The 18,482-nt window shown below is 49.7% G+C and overlaps 8 protein-coding genes across 8 annotated transcripts; 5 read left to right on the forward strand and 3 right to left on the reverse strand.

Moving 5' to 3' along the window:
* Window positions 1-68: 68 nt before the first annotated feature.
* K444DRAFT_614572 (putative zinc metalloprotease) lies at window positions 69-3,566 on the forward strand. The gene has a single exon (XM_024880554.1). It carries the CDS (start codon window positions 259-261, stop codon window positions 3,334-3,336), a length of 3,078 nt encoding a protein of 1,025 aa, XP_024735219.1. The 5' UTR covers window positions 69-258; the 3' UTR covers window positions 3,337-3,566.
* Window positions 3,567-4,231: 665 nt separating this feature from the next.
* Window positions 4,232-6,458, forward strand: K444DRAFT_644190 (glycoside hydrolase family 3 protein; the record flags this gene model as incomplete). The annotated part of the gene is made up of 11 exons (XM_024884932.1): window positions 4,232-4,454; window positions 4,491-4,573; window positions 4,605-4,722; window positions 4,777-4,869; window positions 4,971-5,047; window positions 5,083-5,301; window positions 5,338-5,367; window positions 5,425-5,741; window positions 5,785-5,981; window positions 6,041-6,265; window positions 6,298-6,458. 11 exons carry the CDS (start codon window positions 4,232-4,234, stop codon window positions 6,456-6,458), a joined length of 1,743 nt encoding a protein of 580 aa, XP_024735220.1.
* Window positions 6,459-7,664: 1,206 nt separating this feature from the next.
* Window positions 7,665-8,592, reverse strand: K444DRAFT_443149 (uncharacterized protein). The gene has a single exon (XM_024872859.1). The coding sequence runs from the start codon at window positions 8,391-8,393 to the stop codon at window positions 7,911-7,913; it is 483 nt and encodes a 160-aa protein (XP_024735221.1). The 5' UTR covers window positions 8,394-8,592; the 3' UTR covers window positions 7,665-7,910.
* Window positions 8,593-8,873: 281 nt separating this feature from the next.
* Window positions 8,874-10,855, forward strand: K444DRAFT_614574 (aldehyde dehydrogenase family protein). The gene has a single exon (XM_024880555.1). The coding sequence runs from the start codon at window positions 8,953-8,955 to the stop codon at window positions 10,432-10,434; it is 1,482 nt and encodes a 493-aa protein (XP_024735222.1). The 5' UTR covers window positions 8,874-8,952; the 3' UTR covers window positions 10,435-10,855.
* K444DRAFT_443154 (uncharacterized protein) lies at window positions 10,550-10,959 on the forward strand. The gene has a single exon (XM_024872860.1). The coding sequence runs from the start codon at window positions 10,664-10,666 to the stop codon at window positions 10,922-10,924; it is 261 nt and encodes an 86-aa protein (XP_024735223.1). The 5' UTR covers window positions 10,550-10,663; the 3' UTR covers window positions 10,925-10,959.
* Window positions 10,960-11,849: 890 nt separating this feature from the next.
* On the forward strand, window positions 11,850-13,568 carry K444DRAFT_631357 (FAS1 domain-containing protein; the record flags this gene model as incomplete). The annotated part of the gene is made up of 4 exons (XM_024883347.1): window positions 11,850-12,290; window positions 12,345-12,439; window positions 12,608-12,970; window positions 13,037-13,568. The coding sequence occupies 4 exons, from the start codon at window positions 11,850-11,852 to the stop codon at window positions 13,566-13,568; spliced, it is 1,431 nt and encodes a 476-aa protein (XP_024735224.1).
* Window positions 13,569-14,780: 1,212 nt separating this feature from the next.
* K444DRAFT_532617 (uncharacterized protein) lies at window positions 14,781-16,730 on the reverse strand (the record flags this gene model as incomplete). Its single annotated transcript, XM_024875091.1, has 1 exon — window positions 14,781-16,730. A coding segment is annotated over one exon (1,950 nt), but the record flags the coding sequence as incomplete, so codon positions are not given.
* K444DRAFT_592293 (uncharacterized protein) lies at window positions 16,713-17,858 on the reverse strand (the record flags this gene model as incomplete). Its single annotated transcript, XM_024878233.1, has 2 exons — window positions 16,713-17,407; window positions 17,495-17,858. Coding segments are annotated over 2 exons (1,059 nt in total), but the record flags the coding sequence as incomplete, so codon positions are not given.
* Between the last annotated feature and the right edge of the window lie 624 nt (window positions 17,859-18,482).

The following is an 18,482-nucleotide window of genomic DNA, read 5'->3' on the forward strand; positions in this document are numbered from 1 at the left end:
AAGCGGCTAGCGGCTTCGAACCCCGCCAAAGCTCATGCTGAGAATGGCTTCAACCTCGCCCAGTCACAACGAAGCACCAGAGCTCCATCACAAGCTTCACATTGCAGATCTCAGCTTCATACGCCGTACCAGGCCTCCACAGGAACGCGGCACAGCTCCCCCTCCTCTCCATGGCACCATGAGAGCGGTTGCGTCTCCACTGCAATCAACTAGCCTCCACCAATCGTCGGAAGCGTGGTTCGATCAACAACAGCAACCATGATCTGCTACAATCCATTCGCATTTGTCCCGATGATCGTAACTCTCACTACTGCTATAGTCTACCTCGCCATCTTCATACCCGTCATTGTCATCCACGAAACCGTGCCGTCTGCGCCCAAGAACCCGACCGTGTATCGAGGTCTGAACCTCACCGAAGCCTGGCTCGACTTGGCAGAATTGACCAATGGCTACCATCCTTATAACAGCCGAAGAAACGACGAAGTTCGAGACTGGCTGTTGAGAAGAATTGCAGGAATATTAGATCATAATAGAGTTCAATACTCGTCTGAGTCAGATCCAAACAGTCAACTCAAGGAGGGCTCTACAGTGGATCAGCAAGCTCAAGAGCCCACATATCCGGATCATGTTGAATCGGTTACCCTGGATCACGATGAGCTCCGCGCACGATCTTCCTCGCCCACCGCGGTCATTTTCAACGACCTCGTTGCCAATTACACCGCGACTGCGCTCACGAAGCCGGGAGAGACAAGGAGAAGACTGGGGATCAGCACATACTTTGAAGGAAACAACATCATCGTATACATTAGGGGTGCTGAAGATGAAGAGGGGGAGTGGTGGAAATCCACTAAACCTTCTACGAAGACGAAACATGGCAAAGGTGGTGTGATGGTCAATGCACATTTTGACAGTGTTTCCAGCGGATACGGAGCGACGGACAACGGAGTTGGAGTCATTACGGTATTGCAGCTGGTGAAATATTTTACCACGGAAGGCAACACTCCCAAGAGAGGCGTCGTGGCATTGTTCAACAACGGCGAAGAAGATGGCCTCTACGGTGCCAAGGCATTCCTCTCTCATCCAATGGCATCCTTCGTCCATACTTTCATGAATCTGGAGGGAGCTGGTGGCGGCGGCAGATCTACTATGTTTCGAGCCACTGATACTGAAGTGGCTCGTGCTTATGGAAAAGCTCGCCATCCTTTTGGCACAGTCGTCGCCAATGATGGATTTTCGCTTGGAGTTGTACGAAGCGAGACTGACTACATTGTCTTCCGCGCGGAGGGTTACCGTGGAGTCGATGTGGCATTTTGGGAGCCTCGATCTGTTTATCACACTGACGAAGACGATATGAAGCACACCTCGATAGACTCTGTATGGCATATGCTGTCTGCTTCCGTCGAGACGATGAAATACCTGACCTCTCGCACCAACGAATTTATTGGGCCACGTGGAGACAAGGATGAAAAGAAAGTAGAAAATGGTCGCGGGACGCCTGGCGTCTGGTTCGATCTCTTTGGCCAAGTCCTAGCCGTCTTCCGCCTTCGTTCACTTTTTGCATGGTCTCTGGCTATCCTCATCTCATCGCCATTAATCTTGATACTGATTACATTTCTCCTCGTTCGACAAGACAAGTACTACTTGTTCGCCGGAGAGATCGAGAAAGAAGGCCTCGATGACCATGTGGTCTCTCTTCAGGGCTGGCGAGGATTTTCTCGCTTCCCAATCACCCTGATCGTTTCTGGTGCAATCACAACTGGTGCCGCATTCTTGCTCAGAAAGATCAATCCATTGATCATCTACTCCTCGCAATATTCGGTTTGGGCCATGTCGATGAGTTTATTTTTCTGTCTCTTCTGGTTCTTGATGGCCGGAAGCAACTTCGTTAGGCCGTCAGCACTCCACAGAACTTATGCTTTCATATGGATGTTCTCCATTGGATGGATACTCCTGGTTGCAGCCACAGTCTTTGAGGATCGCCTCAAGATTGGCAGTAGCTACATGTTCGTGATCTACGAGTCGGCAGTCTTCCTAGCAACACTCATTGCCTTGTGTGAGCTTTTCGCCCTTCCAACAAAGTCTTCTGTGGTCGAATCTTCTCGTGAGGAGCAGGAAAACCAAGCCGGAATCGCTGCTGTGCCTCGTTCAGATGCTCTTGTCTATGACAGAAACAGTCCGAACGGGCACGATGAAAGCGGTGCCGCTGAAGCCACTGAGACGACCCCACTCTTTGGAGGCAACAATCACCGCTCTGCCATCGGAGCTACATTCTCAAGAGGCTACCATAGATCAACTACTGCAAACTTAGACGGAGCTGAAGACAATTCTCATGGAAAACATCACGCCTTTGGGAATGAGCAAACATGGTCCGAAAAACTGCCCGCCTGGACCTGGCTGCTACAATTCTTACTTATTGGGCCCTTCACTCTCATTATCCTCGGACAAGTTGGTCTTTTTCTTGTTGCTGGATTGGCACAAACAGGGACTGACGGCAGTCCGTTACTTCTACCTTATTTGGCGGTTACGCTCTTCTCCATTTTACTCGTACTGCCGATCACTCCTTTCGTACATCGAGTTACACACCAAATTCCAACCTTCCTCTTCCTCGTATTCGTTGGCACTCTTATCTACAACCTCTCCGCCTTCCCCTTTTCGGCTAACGCCCGTTATAAGGCGTATTTCCAACAAACCGTCGATCTCGAGAGCGGAATCAACCGTGTGTATCTCATTGGACTTGAAGAATACATCCGCGACATAATTTCCTTCGTTCCATCAGCATCTGGTCAGACTATTTCATGTGACAAAAAGCCAACGATCCGGGATGGAGTTGTCTTCTGCTCCTATGAGGGTCTAGCCCCAAAAGTGGTGGGTAATGTGAAGGACGGTGTACCTCCAGAGAAGGCATTCCACGACTGGCTGACCTACAATGTCACACGATTGGAGGGTCAAAATAAGGCCACTTTCCACATCTCAGGCCTTGAGACTAAAGCTTGCATTATGCGATTTGACGAACCGTTCTCGGCATTTAGCGTTGAAGGCGCAGCACCGAGTGATGGCAAATGGCCGGATGTCCCTGAGACTGGCAGTGACCAAATCAAGCTTTGGCACCGGGACTGGAACCGAGAATGGGTTGTAGATGTCGAATGGCCCGTCAGTGAGGGCAAGAAGCCAGGAGAGGAAGGAAGAAATGGAAGAGTTGTATGCTTGTGGAGCGATAATAATTACCCTGGCGTAATTCCCGCATTAGATGAGGTCAAGAGATATGCTCCAAAGTGGACGAGTGTTGTTAAGTCCATGGATGGCTTGGTTGAAGGCAGCAAGCCTTTCGTTGTTTGAACTTTTGGGTTGGAATCGAGGCTGGGGTTACGGTTTATGAGATTGACGGTCAATACTAATAACATTGTACATATGAGCTTGTAAATTGCTCGCGATTTGACTGCTTCATTTGTTCTTGCGATATTTCCGAGGTCTCATAGTTTTGTCGCCGTCAACCCCTAAGCAGAAGTTCCGCATCTGTCCCTACTTTCAATCTTCTGCCTCTTCCGATATTTACTATCTTGGCTTTTATCTCGCTCCGATCTATCTCAAGTGAGCCTTTCTAGGGGGCTTCTTCTAGCTCGCATCAATTTCCTCATTCTGGGTGGAACGTCTACTACCGCAAGCCAATAAAGGACAGAAACAAGTCACACGATAGGCCATGACCTCCCCAGATGTCGGTGCGAGGACTTGAGGCACAATTCTAGCTCGCTCTTGGGAATTACATAATTGGACCCCCTGTATGGCCTATCGCTCTCTTTGAGGCAGCCCAATTGCCTTGTTAGGCTTGTCGGAGCGGTAGCCACAAACGCCGCATAACAATGTACTCGCACAAGCGGATTTAAGGTTAATCCTTTATATACCCCGCGAAACATAAAAAAATATGCTGTGGCTAAATCAATCTCGCCCCCTACATGATCTCGCATGTCGCAAGGGTGTCCGGACGTCTGTCGCATAACACGCGAGCGTCTTGCATGCAGCTGGGAAGTCTTCTTTTTGCTGTCCACCCTGTCTTAGTTAAGTTTCTCTCTGATTGAGAAATGCGCTCTCAAATTCTCGTGCTCTTAGGGGCCGTGGTTTCTTTGATTGAAGCCCAAGGGTACAATGGGTACTGGGACGCGGCATACGCCAAGGAGGCAATGGCTCTTGGGAAATTGTCTACTGTTGAAAAGGCTGGACTCGTCACGGGTATCGGATGGGAAAAGGTCAATGCACTGGAAATGCCAGTCCAACGAACTCGATCAACTTCCGCACATTATGTTTACAGGATGGACCGCTTGGTGTTCGCTCAACGACTGGTATTACTGCTTTCCCACCGGGTATCCAAGCGGCGTCGACATGGGATCGAAGCTTGATGTATGCCCGTGGCCATGGCGTTGGTGAGGAGACGAAAGCGATGGGGATCAACGTCATCCTCGGTCCCGTGTGCGGACCTCTGGGATAATTCGCGCAAGGCGGACGGAACTGGGAGGGCTTTAGCAGCGACTCGTACCTGGACGGCGTCGCCATGGAGCAAACCATTGGCGGGATTCAAGATGTGCGCTAAGCGTTACATTGGCAACGAGCAGGAGAGGGGCCGTGAGATGACGAATCCCGTGATTGATGATAGGACGATGCTTGGGTTGTATCTTTGGCCCTTTGCGGAGGCTGTGAGGGTGGCTGTCCTGTGCAGTTATAATAAGATTGGTGGGACTTGAGTGTGTGAGAACCAGCATACAATTAATGAGTTGTTGAAGAAAGAGCTAGGTTTCAATGGGTATGTAGTTACGGATTGGAATGCAGGACATAGCAATATTGGGGTTGCGAATGCTGGGCTCGATATAGGGCTGCCGGGTACAAAGTTCTCCTTTCTAACCATTTCGCCCCTCTTCCCTTCATTTTTGAAATCTCCGGTACCCAACAGAATCTGACCTTTTCAGGAACCGACTCCGTAGGAAAGAATCCCTTCCGGGGCTCCGCCCTACAATCCGCCATCGGTTCCGGCGTCTCCAGCTCCCGTCTGAACGACATCGTAAACGCATCCTCGCGTCCTAGTACCTCACAAAGCAAAACTCCGGCTACCCGTCGATCGCCGTAACAGCCAAAGGTGGCGGCAGCGGTCGAAACGTGCAAACAACAAACCATACAGCGACCACCCGAGCAGTGGCTCGCGATGGCATTGTGCTCCTAAAGAATACCGGAAATCTGCTACCGCTGCGGAAACCGAAGAGTATTGCTATCATTGGATCAGGCGCTGTGGTGAATTTGAAGGGCATCCATAGCTGTGTTGATTTGGGCTGAAATACGGGGATTTTGGTGCAGGGCTGGGACTCAGGGACTGTCACGTTGCCTGTGAGTTTCTCAATTTCCATTCTCGAAGACAGGAATAGACCAACTGCTAACTTGTAGAATTTGAGCGCCCCCGCAGACGCAATAACCACCCGCGCTAAAGCAGACGGAACAACCATAACCACCTCCGCGTCCGGCACAGCCAGTCAAGGCTCTACCGCTGCTCAGAACGCAGATGTGGCAATCGTATTCATCACTGCCGATTCAGGCGAGGGGTACACCGTCGTTGAAAAGAACACCAGTGATTGCAGTGACCTCGAAGCCTGGCACAGCGGCGCCGAATTGGTGAAAGCTGTTGCGGGCGTGAACAAGAACACGATCGTTGCCGTAAACACCGTGGGCCCGATCCTACTTGAAGCTTTCGCGGACCTACTAACGTGAAAGCTATGGTATAGTCAGGGCCGCCTGGCGAAGAAGCAGGGAGCGCCTTGGTACTGTGTTGTATTGGATTGTAAGTCCGAGTGGGATGCTACCATACACGATCGCGAAATTAGCGTCAGATTATGGAAACTCGATACGATCGGGAAGTGATAGCTTTGCGGAGGAGGTTTTCATTGATTACAGGCCCTTTGGTAAAGCCAATATTGCGCCGAGATCTGAGTTTGGGTTTGGTTTGTGTGAGTCTCTCTCTTCTACTGTGATGGGTGGTTTGGTATGGGAGCTGATAAAGGGGTAGCATATGCAACGTTCAACGACACCAATATCTCCATCGCCGGATTGCCCACCTCTGGCGCTGCATCCGGGACAATCGTCCCCGGCGGTTCCTCTTCTCTTTTCGATACCGCGGCCACTGCCACAGCTATAACCACGAATTCTGGATCCGCCACTGGCGCGAAGGTTGCGCAATTATACACTGGGCTTCCTTCGACTGCGCCATCGAGTCCTGTGAGGCAGATTAGAGGTTTTCAGAAAGTAAGCATTAAGGGGAGGGAGGGGGGAGTGCGACTGTGACATTCAGGTTGAGGAAGAAGGATTTGTCATATTGGGATACGAGCGCGAAGGCGTGGACGGTGCCGAAGGGGAGTATCACAGTCAGTATGGGGGCCAGCTCGAGAGATATTAGGTTGACGGAGCTATCGTCGTTTCTTGAATGATAGTGAAATGGAAGGGATGTATATAGTGGAGAGTGTTTGGGACTTGTAAATAGGTTCATTTCGAGGTGTGAATAGAATGTATGGAAGCATTGGCAGGTTTCATTTGCTCTGCAATCCAAGTCTCCTTTCAATTATCTCGCTTATCTATCGTTTGCGCTCAAAAGATTGGAAAGCGCATGCATACAAGAAGAGGAAGGAAAGTATGAAGAGATGAAATAGCAAATATATCGAAAAACACACACTTAAATATATGGGTTCGGAGCTCTGATCATGTGAATGGTATCTCGCTTCGCAAAGGTGAAAAGTCAACAATAGCCCAATTAAGCGAGACACCCCCCTCACCCAAAAATGCTCAAAAAAGTTGCAAAAAAAGACAAAAGAATCACAAAGGCCGGAATTATGGAAACCTGAAGCCTTAGGACCAGAAACTATGCATGTTGTCTGTGGCAGAGCAGCTCTCTTCTAAGCCGAACCCTATTACAGCTGTACCCGGTGTAGCAGCTAGGGTGAGTTTTAGCTAGGGTATTATCCCATACTATCCTCGAAACTTAATTCACGACTGGAGATCTCTTGGGAGGAAAATCGCTTATTTGGATACATAAGACCCGGATGGCCAATCATCGCTTGTCGGAGCTATGGCTTGTTGACTCCCCGATTAGTATGCCATGTGCAAATATCTTTTAAACTGCCTCAGAATCTCGTTTTCTATTTATATTCTATGTACTTCCCAAAACATTCGACGCTTCGCAGTAGCGACTCTTTCTCTGGCATGACGCTCACAACCGCCTCTGCACTTCCATCTGGCAGCTTGGGCAAGATACAACATCCCGCACTTCCAACGACACGTGGGTATCGATATCGAATCAATGGTCCAAATGCCTCCCCCCAGTCTTGATAATACAGCATACCGCTCGCCCAATCTGTCCCCACCGCGACTCCGGTTGTGGCATAAGACTCCATGAATCCCCAAGCAGGCCACTTCTCATTCGTCGTTGCCAGAAGACTGATCACCTTGGCTGGCGTCACGGAGGCGATGGCTCGGCGGATGGAACTTGCTGCTTGCTTCAGACCGGAGGGTGAGAAGAGCGTACCGAGTTCTAAGGTGGCGGTGAGTTGGTAGACGCAGTTGCCAATATAGGATTCTGTCAAGTTGAGGTGACGGCGTGCGTCAGATGGGAAGAAGACGCTTCCTAGAGTTGATGATGGAAGGTTCTGGGCTGTGGCGGAACGGCGGCTGCGGACGAGGAGAGAAGATTGCCATATGAGAGCGGCAAGTGCGTCGTGTGTAGATATAAACGGGGCATCTGGTGTCGTGGCATCTGCTTTGAGCTTCTTGAGGTTGGCTGTAGATATGTGGAGGAGGACAGCGGTTTCCGGTGCCGAGGCCTCGAATGGATGGGAAGATGGGTTTTCCAGTTGTGGAGCACCTTCTGGAGGAGCATAGTTCCATCTTTATGCTGGGTGGTCTTTAATATTGAACGGGCCGTTGCTCTTCAGATTTCGCAGAGCACTCCGGTCCACCATGGATGCAGCCTCAGAGAGATCCCCACTCGTCACGGCGCTGCTAGAGGACGCTTGTGATCGTCTTGTCTCCTCGGCGAGTACTCTTGTCAGCTCATTCGTCCCGGAACCGTCGCCAACAGAGTGTGAGATAGCGATCGTTATGATGGTACCTCCTTCGATGACGCCGAACTGCACTTTAAATGCAGCATATGGACGATCGTTACCGATATCAGGAGGTACAGGCGTGAGCAGGTCATAAGGAAGCTGCAGAGCTGGGAACTCGGCGGCCTCGAGCTCATTGAAGGAAAGCAGTTTTGTTCGTAAGTCTCTCAAAACAAGTTCGATGCCCTTGTCAGGCACAATTGTTCGCCAATCCTCTTTTCCATTCTTGGCATCATTAAGTGGTAGGGGGACAACGATGCCACCTAGCATGGGACATCGATTGACGAGAGCCTGCAAACCAGTCTTGGCTGCGGAGAGTTGCGCGTCTCGTTGTGCAGAGGAAGTGCAACGGAATATTAGGAGACGGTTGCTGTAGTGGACCGGATGGAAGGCATCTAAACCTGCCAGATCAACGTGAAAAGATGGGCCTGAGATCAGCAAACTGTCTTCCTTGAAGGATGAGTTGGCCATGATTTGGAGAGAGGTATCGGTTTGATGTCGGGGTTTCTTGGGGTTGTTTATCGCTCACTGTGAGTCGATACCAGGCCCCTATCCCGAATAGGGATTTCGCGCGGGTTCAATCCCCTGACAGCCGTGAGCTGTGGGCTTTGATACGCTGTATTACAGGCGGCTGTCCCTGTCGTACGGGTAGTGGTCACCGAAGAGTGGGGTAATTATGCCCCGCAAGTAGGCCTCACAAGTCAGGCACCTCATTGATAAAGGTTCCTAACGACCTTCTTCATCCAGCCACTCTTCTCCTACGGATTTCTCTATCTTCACTTCTTGCTGCCTCTGCCAACCCCTCGGAGGTCGGCAGGTGGTTCTCACCATGCGGCATCAATTCAACTGGGTCAATGGAGCCTACCAATTGGCTTCTCGAGATGTGATCCAGGTCATCAACCCCGCGACCGAGTCCCCAATCGCAACAATAGACTCCACGCCCCAGGAAACAGTCAATGCCATCGTAGTTTCATCCCTGCAGAACTTCTCAAGCGGTGTCTGGAGCCAGGCCGATGCGTCAACCCGGTTCACAGTCTTATCGAAGGCCGCAAACCTGCTCCGAGCTCGTCTGCACGAGTTCATCAATCTCGAGACGCGGCAGACGGGTCGACCTATCCGGGAAATGAAAGCACAACTTTTTCGTATCCCTGAATGGCTTGAATACTTTGCTTCGCTAGCCCGTACGCATGAAGGCTGTGTGACGCCCTTTAAAGGACCAGTCGTCAACACACTCACACGCTTACCACTTGGCGTTGTTGTACAGATCACCCCTTGGAACCACCCACTCCTGATAGCAACTAAGAAGATTGCTGCAGCACTGGCTGCTGGGAATTCTGTCATTGTCAAGCCATCCGAGAGTGCACCACTTTCTGTGCTGGAGATGGGAAAGCTTTTCCAAGAAGCGGGCTTGCCTGATGGAACATTACAGATTGTGTCAGGATATGGGAGAGAGACTGGCAAATTTCTCTGCGAGTCGCCGCTGATTTCGAAGATTGATTTGACGGGTGGTTTGGCCACCTATGAGGCAATCGCGCCCACGGCGAGCAAGAACCTGATCCCGATCACAGCTGAATTGGGTGGCAAAGCACCAGTGTGCTTCTTTCCCAGCATGCCAATTGAGAAGGGAGTGAAGGCTGCTTTATTTGCGAGCTTCATTGCAAGTGGGCAGACTTGTGTGACAGGTAGTCGATTATTGATACACTCGGAGATCTATAACGAATTCGTTGAACAATTGGTACGGAGGACGATGAGTTTGAGACTCGGTGATCCGACTGATGACCGGACGCAAATTGGAGCTGTGATCTCACGAGCGAGTGTAGAGAGATGCACTGCGTTTGTTTCTCATGCTATGGTAGAGGGAGGAAAGGTTCTTTGTGGCGGGAAGCCCACAGATGTGGATGGAAAAGGCTTCTTCTTCGAGCCTACTCTTATCGAAACGAAACCCGACAGTAATCTGGCATCCAATGAGGTCTTCGGTCCTGTCATCGCACTCATCAGATGCGAGTCAGAGGAAGAGATTATCAGAGTAGCAAATGCTACATCCTTTGCGTTAGGGGCGTCTGTTTGGAGCAACGACTTCAATCAAGCGCATCGTGTTGCAGAGAAAATCAATGCGGGGATAGTTTGGATCAACGGGCATCACTTGAATGATCCTTCATCGCCTTGGGGTGGGTTCAAGGAGAGCGGGTTGGGCAAGGAGAATGGCATCGAAGCGTATGAGAGCTACACGAAGTTGAAGAGTACGATCATCAATTATGGGCAAGAGCCAACTTGGTTTGATGATGAAGTTGAGAACGCGAGGTATGGGTAGTGGGCAACCTCCGACGCCTGGAATCGTGGGAAGAGAGGAGTTAGCGTATGCCTGGTTGGTCTTGTCGAATATCATATCAGACGTCTTCGCCTGATGTTCACTGCATCTGCAAGAGCGAGAGAGTCTCCAAGCGTCGCAAGGTGATTCGAATTCCTGTGACCGTTGGGCGTTTAGCGATGATTGTGTCGTTGGTCCCCAGTACAGATACGCTGGCGATCTACCCTCAGATATGATCGTGACCGGGGTTCTCCCAAGTCGCCAAGAATCGAGTCTTCCTCGAAAAGTCATGGTAGGGTTGCTTTCGAATCCTCCTACGTTCCTGAATTCAGGGTCCTTTGACTTCAACCCATTGGTATATTTCCGTGTTAGTTCAAAATGTGTTGGAAGAAGAATTTTACAGATGAATGAAGTGAGAGCTGAGCTGTTGTTTGCACTATTCTTTTTTGTTGTTTTCCTTTCCTCAAGCAGTCGATCATGGACGAGATACTGAATATCCCCCCTGAGATTGCAATCACGAAGTAGTTCTCCACCCCTTTATGTCACATTGACAACGTCTGGCAAGCGAGCTGCTTCAAATTCAGGGACAAGTCCCGGGAATGTACTTGCCATGTGGAAATGAAACGATGACAATTTTCTCCCGCGAATAGAAACACAGGATGAATCTTAACCGAGACCTTGGAAAGATAGCATTCTTCCCCCTTGCTTTCTTCAGCGGATCTTTACGATCTGGGTCTCTCTATAGGTCAGCTCAGATGGGGAGGGGCACACCCGAGCTGAAGCAGTGCCGCATCGGTTGGAGTCTTCCACCCGGGATTGGACGCCCTACGGCACAAGCGGCGCTTAGATCCTGCGGTAAGCAAAGTTTACGCAAGGTGCTATCCTTTCTCTTCTAAAGTGATACGTTCACTACAAGGTTTGTAATCCCATCGCGTTTAAGTGCAGCAGCGTCAGAATCTCAAGCCTTCTGGGAAGAATTCCACGGTCTTTCGATGAAGGCATCGATAAATGTACCCCTTCGCCGAAATATGACAAGGTCTGAATCAATGGAGACATTGGTTTGATGATTAGAAGAGCAGCTACAGCGTTCAATACATTTGAAAGTTGAACTCTCAATGAGCCAGACTTGGGCAGCAAATCTGGGCCCGCCCCCACACCAGAAGATTGCAGCCAAGTCTCCCAACATTGTCGCGCGCAGTTCTGTGACGACGGGGCACAGCCAACAAATTTCCCATGATGCTCTGACCTCGTTTGGACATGCTGCAGACGCATCCCTGAGGCGTAGAAGTTAAGTGTTGGTTTCTCAAAATTTCGCGTTGAATATCAGAGGGTGGATACTTTGTTCAAGGCACGACCACAGTGTCGGCTCTTTCTTCTTCACATGCTCGACTCCCTCTCCAGAGTCCGAGTTTCAAAACATGGAGTTGTTATTTTTTTGTCTCTTGTTATTTATTTCGTGCGTCTGGAGCCAGGCTTTGCTTTCTGTGCTTCAAAACCACTTCGAACTCAGCGCGTTCAACAGCTATGTGAACGGTTCTCAGAAGTTGACTAATTTACTATCATCTGCGGACAACGTCACGCTCCTCGCACCGTCTAATGCTGCTTTCAAATCATGGCTTCCAAACCAAGCACCAAACTTGGCGGAGGACCAGATCGAAGCGTTGTTGACTTACCATATCGTTCATGGCGTATTTCCTTCGGTAACTTTCTCGAGTCAACCGCAGTTTTCGAAGACTTTCCTGAACAACATAACGTACGCCAATGTCACCGGTGGACAGAGGGCGGAGCTTTTGACGGGTAGTAGTGGGAACCCGGAAATCGTCTCGGGGAACAAGATCGTGAGCGGGATTTCAACAACGGTAAGACCTCCAGACGCGAATATAGGGAGGGAGCTGATGAGAATAATAGGATAGGATGTACTATTCACTGGAGGACTGATACAAATCATCGATACCGTCTTGACAATACCTCTCAATTTTGTGATCTTGATCACACAGGCAAACTTTAGGTAAGGGAATTCTTCGAGCGTGTTCAATGTTCAGTTGGTGTTGAAGCCCAACGCCGTGACTCCCATTCCGTTTCCTTCACCTAGAGCTCGAGAAGTACTACCTTCGCTTCTCATTTCATCCTGCATGGTGTTATACCACCTTTGTGAAATAATTCTGACTTTCCACAGGTACTTTGTCGCCATCCTAAATGCAGGAGGATATCTCAGTCCCAACGACACGCCTCTCGTCAGCAACGCCATCTACGCACCAAGCAACACCATCTTCGCGCCCAACACACAAGCAGCGGTAGACTCATTCAATTCCATCTCGGCAACCATGTCTCAAGAGCAACTTGCTGAGATCTTCAACTACCACACCGTCCCTGGGTTCTTGGGCTATAGCACCCAGTTGAAACATGGAATGCAGCTGCGCACATTGCAAGGCACAAATCTTACCATCACGATTCAGGGAAACAATACGTTTGTTAATAGTGCGAGGATTATGACGTATGATTATTTGGTTTGTAATGGGGTGGTACATATGATTGATAGGTGAGCCTCTCCTCCTTCCCCTTCATGTCAAAATTGAAATTAAAGATCAATGCTAATGAGGATCAGTGTCCTCAACCCCTCCAACACAACCGGCCCACCGCCGCCCACCGGAGCCCAAACACCACCCGCCACGACATCCTCCTCAACAACTCTCTACATCAGCATCCAGCCCCCGAAATCAGGCTGGACCCCAGCCTCCAAAGCTGGTGTTGGCATCGGCGTCGTTCTGATCGCTGTTGCACTGGTAAGAGCGATGTATTTCCTGTTGATGTGGATGAGAAGGAGGCAATTGGTGGGCGGAGAGAAGAGACAGAAGTCGAAGGTTGTGTGGAATGTGGGGCCGGTCTGGGGAAGGAAGGTTACAAAACAGATGGGGAGGGAGAGAGGGGTGAGTCCGCAGGAGCTGGATGCGGAGCAGAAATCGGGGATGGATATGGCGAGCCCGGGGGTGAGTGAGGCGTTGACGATGACGATGGGTAGTCGGTATGAGGGGAGTACGGTTGGTAGTTGGGGTGGGGAGTTGGAGGGAAGTGGGGGTCCGAAAATGGTTATTGTTAGAGGACATATTTCGGGCGTTGCTGGCGGTGGTGGGAGTTAGTTTTGAAGGGGAGCAAATGAGTTCTGGGATTTACTTAAACGGAACACCACAAGTTACGGGTTTCATCATTGGTTGTGTGCCATTCTCATGTTCTCTTTCCGGTATCAGTGCTGCTATGGCTCACCTGTTTCGTGCAGCAAGCGGCTGTGTTTTAATCATTAAGGCGGAGTTATGAGAGTTCTTGGGGTGCGGGGGTTTCCTCATCTACCTAAATGTAGTGGAAGCTTCTGTTGATTATCGATTTCTCTCTCGTCTCTCTCCAATGAGCATCTCTGTACTAATAACGTCGCAGCTACTCGAGCTGAGAAGCTCCCCACAACAACTGCTCCTCAAATTTCTGTCTGTTCAAGGTCGCTCCGCATGCTCGTTCTCCTTTGGAATATCCAAAACCAGCTTCCGCCTCGAAATCCCATTTCCCCCGTCTCTGCTGCGGGGTTGCCGTCTGGTAAATGAAATAGAGTATGGCGGATTTGCACCTAGGTGGTCCTCTAGTAGTTTGATAATTCCTTCGTGACCACCTACTTTAGCTAACATTAGTGGGGTATTTCCTTTTTTGTCCTTCGACACAACGTCGATATCGCTTCTCGTAAGCAACAACTTTACAATACCCTCGTTCCCTTTGGCTATAGCGTGCGAGAGCAGGGGCCGTCCATCTTCAAAAACTTTCAAGTTAGGGTCTGCGACTCTAGGAAGTAGCAACTCAACGGTGTCCTCACGCCCCCCTGCTACAGCTCGCGAGAGCGGTGTTTCCCCGAAATCATCGATCGAGTCGGTGTCGGCGCCACTTTCAAGTAACTGTCGAACAACGTCGCTATAACCTCCCCCTGCAGCAAAGGAGAGCGGGGTCTGTCCATTCGTATCCTTAGAATCAGGGTCGACGTCTCTCGCAAGTAGTAGCTCAATAATTGCTAGACGCCCGTTCAAGGCAGCGTAGGAGAGCGCGACCCGTCCGTATTTGTCCTTCGAATTAGGGTCGGCGTCTCTCGCAAGTAGTAGCTCAATAGTTGCTAAATGCCCGTTCAAGGCAGCGGAGTAGAGCGGGGTCATTCCCCCCATATCCTTAGAATCAGGGTTGACGTCTCTCGCAAGGAGAAGCTCAATAATCGCTAGATGCCCTCCCTCCGCAGCAAAGAAGAGCGGGGTCCATCCACCCGTATCCTTAGAATCAGGGTCGACGTCTCTCGCAAGGAGAAGCTCAATAATCGCTAGATGCCCTCCCTCCGCAGCAAAGGAGAGCGGGGTCCGTCCAATCGTATCCTGAGAATCAAGGTCAACCTCCCTTGTAAGTAGTAGCTTAACAATGGCCTCATGGCCCCACTCTGCAGCGTGGGAAAGCGGGGTCCGTTCCTCCTTATCCTTAGAATCAGGGTCGACGTCTCTCGCAAGTAGTAGCTTAATAACCGCTAAATGCCCGTTCTGGGCAGCGAAGGAGAGCGGGGTCCATCCATTAACAGTATTCTTCGAATCGGCATCGATATCGCTTCTCGCTAGCAGCAGCTTCACAACGGCTTCAAGTCCCAAAATAGAGGCTACATTAAGCCCGCGATCCATATGACCAACATGACCCATGGAATAGCCGGGACCTTGATCATAAATTTTGGTCCAAATCGAGAAACCCTTTATATCAGGATCACAAAGTCTCAAAGCTAATGATGCGTCTATAGCATCCTGACCAATGTCACCCTCGCGAAAATGCCCAGGCCAATATGTGGCCGAATAGTCGAGAAAGACGGGGTAATCGATGTTGCTGTCAGTTTCTGGGTTTGCCTCTGGAACATGTGGCAAAACAACCTCGAGATAGACTACACAAATCTCCGCAAGAACAAGATGGCCTTGCTGGGGAGTTATGGAGCCATTCCACCGCGAAGGGGGCATCGAAGACAATGCAAGTTTTGGAAGAAGGAACTCTCGAGCAGTTTGATGAAGGAAGTAGACCTTATGATGGTAGATCGACACAAACAAACCACACCAGTTTCTTAGGGATTTTTCAAAGTCGTCTTCTGCTTCAAGGTCCAGGTCTTCCAAAGATCTTGTTGAGGCATCGACATTGAGGGCAACATTCATCTCCGCGAGCGTGAGAGGTCGTTTCGCTACCAATATTATAGACAAGACCTTCCGAACTATCCCCTGGTCCTTGGACCTACTAAGGATCCCTTCATAGGCTTGATTTACACTCTCAGGGAGTGTATCAATCGTGGAATCGATGCCCTTCCTCGTTTTCTTAAAGACCTCTGACTTTAAGAAGTCGAATACCAGGTAAACCCAGAGATAGGTACGATGGGGAATTTCGAGCAATCGTTGTTTGAGATGATCCTTGATTTCCGCTTTCAAATTCTTCTCCTTGGCCAATTTTTCAACTCGAGATTCGATTACAAGATTCACCTCCTGGCTGATGGTTTCCGAGCTCTCTTCCCCCGGTATATGAATATGAGGGAAAGCATCGACCAGCTCTCGGAATTCGGAAACGATGTGTTCATAGGGGCGACTGGTTACGAGGAATTTCGTCTCGTTGAGTTGCCTCTGATCCTTATGAAATAGCTGCTTCAACATGCGGATCAAATCCCGAAAGTCAGATTCGTTGCATTCGTCTAACGCGTCCAAGACGAAAATGACAGGTCCTGTTTCGGGGTCTTGAGCGACGTTCCCTAATATTTTCCAGAGCGATGTCGTGATTTTCACAAAATCTGGTCCGTTGTTGGAATAATCTGGCATGGCATGTCGAATTAGGGAAGGCTTTTCGGTGAAGAGCTGATGTAGTAATGCGCAGAACGCTTGTTTGAGAGTGTTCTGATCCTGGTCTTTGAAGAAGAAGTAGCAAGTGGTACTCGATCGGGGCAATTCGACGTCGATCAGGTATTTGGCCAAGACAGACTTTCCACACCCAGGATCTGCCGAGACCAATAGAGGGCCTGAGTCTTGCCTCAACCAGTTTTTGAAGTTGTCGTGTTGCAAGAACCATTGGCAAGTACCTTCCACTCGATCTTCCACTCGGTTTTTGTACCATTCATATGTCTCATCCTTTTCATCCTTCGTGAGACGGAGGAGTTGAAGACACGTTCCTTCGTCTTTGGATAGCATCCTTTTTGCAATCTCTTTCTGCACCTGCAGGGACTGCTCGGCCACGTGCAGCTGATTTTCGGCTACTGACAGGATGTCGTGCATGGTTTCAAGAGACTTGCCCGCCTTCTGGTTGAGATTCTCGAGTTCTTGCCTTGAAGACGAAGTATTTATTTGCTGGGAATCGTTCCGCACGACGATTTCAAGTGTTTCGATCTTGGTCCGCAACTTAACCCAGTCCTCATGTTGGATCAAATCTCGCCCAAAGTTCCCGAAACGTCTCCGGTAGAATCGCAAGACACTTCGGAATTGAAATTCAAGAATATGTTGATACAGATCCACGATATGGCACTCAAACCCCAAGATCAAATCTGGGGTGATAGTGGCACTGGAGTGATCACGATCACGAGGTTGTAGGAGGGGTTCGAGTGCGATATAATATCGCATCCGCGTTGTGACATAGGTAAACCCATCAAGATTGGCCTCGTCTGCGGCAATGGGCCTCGTGAGGACCGGCAGAATCATACACACACCTGCGAAGGCCATTGATGCTTCCGGAGAGACTTTGATAGCCTTACCAATCCATTCTTTTGCCCATAGAACCAATGCGGCAGTCTGTGCAATCTGATCTTGTACAACATATTCCTGACCAGCAATATGGTATTTGGTCTTCCCTTCGTCCATCCGTTGTAAGCCATCTTTGGCAATCTTGTCTAGTTGCACGCGACGTGCTTGAAGATCTTGATCAATCTGATTCTCAGTCTCATCCAAATTTTTCGAGGCTTGGTCAGGCTTGCTGCTCGGTTCATTTGATTGCGAACCTGTGGCAACTCTTGGGTCAGCAGCAGTAGCATATGCTCTAATAAGACTCGCACCTGTATCTTGGAGCTCTCTTGATAGCAGCTTCTCGTACTTCTCCACCAGTTCGAAATCCTTGATCCTCAGGGCTTCATACGCGCGGTCCCACAGAGACGGCAGTGCGCTTGATTCTCCGTTGTCCTTCTGCGGATTACAGTTGCCAACAGGTACTTGCAAAGGGCCTCCAGTGTCATGCGACGCAGTTGACACAGCAAATCCAGCAGTCGAGGATGCTGTCAATGCAGTATCAGGCTGGGTTCCTTGTCTCTTGCGACGGAACTTGTCTCTGATCCTTTCTGCAATCTCCGGCGTTGAAGAGCCAGCGCTAACAGCAGCTGCTGGCTTCTGCTTATTTCTGTGCTTGAAAAGATCCATGGCATGGTGGAAGGTGTTGTTGTCGTGATATTCAAGCGCAACATTGTGCAGAAGTGCCCAAAGTTCCAGCCTGATGTGGCGTCCAATCGAGATAATTAACCTTCAACCAACACAACAGGGGCTACGGAGGGGCCTGATCTTTGGTTCTGCATGTGGAGGGCAACCTTGGGACGGCGTCTGTTTTTCTTGGACCAGGAAAAGGGGCAGTTCCTCCATGGATGGCGTCCTGTCCCCATATAACTCTCCTTCGTATATATCAGTTCTGTTAAGGCGTGCTGATGCCATAACCTGAGAGAAAAGGGGCCTCGTTAACCGAGTATGGCGGAGTTTGTAAGAGTTTTGGAGTTCAAGTTCTCCTTATCTTTGGTGGAATGTACGCTGTATTTCTTTATTCTCTCATCTTCGTGATACACCTCGATCATATTTCAAGTGAAGTCTGAGGAGGATGAAAGACGGAAAGAATAAAGTTTAAGAACGGAAGGGGGTGATATATGGTCAATTGGGAATCACGTGGTGAACCTTGAGAACTGCCAATATTTCCTTGTCTGTATTTCCAGGATGAATTCAGATGCTCTTCTGTTTGATATAATAGGGTTAAAGAAGTGATTCAAACCTAATATATTA

This window comes from Hyaloscypha bicolor (assembly GCF_002865645.1).
Source record: "Hyaloscypha bicolor E unplaced genomic scaffold K444scaffold_98, whole genome shotgun sequence".
Taxonomy (NCBI): Eukaryota; Fungi; Ascomycota; class Leotiomycetes; order Helotiales; family Hyaloscyphaceae; genus Hyaloscypha; species Hyaloscypha bicolor.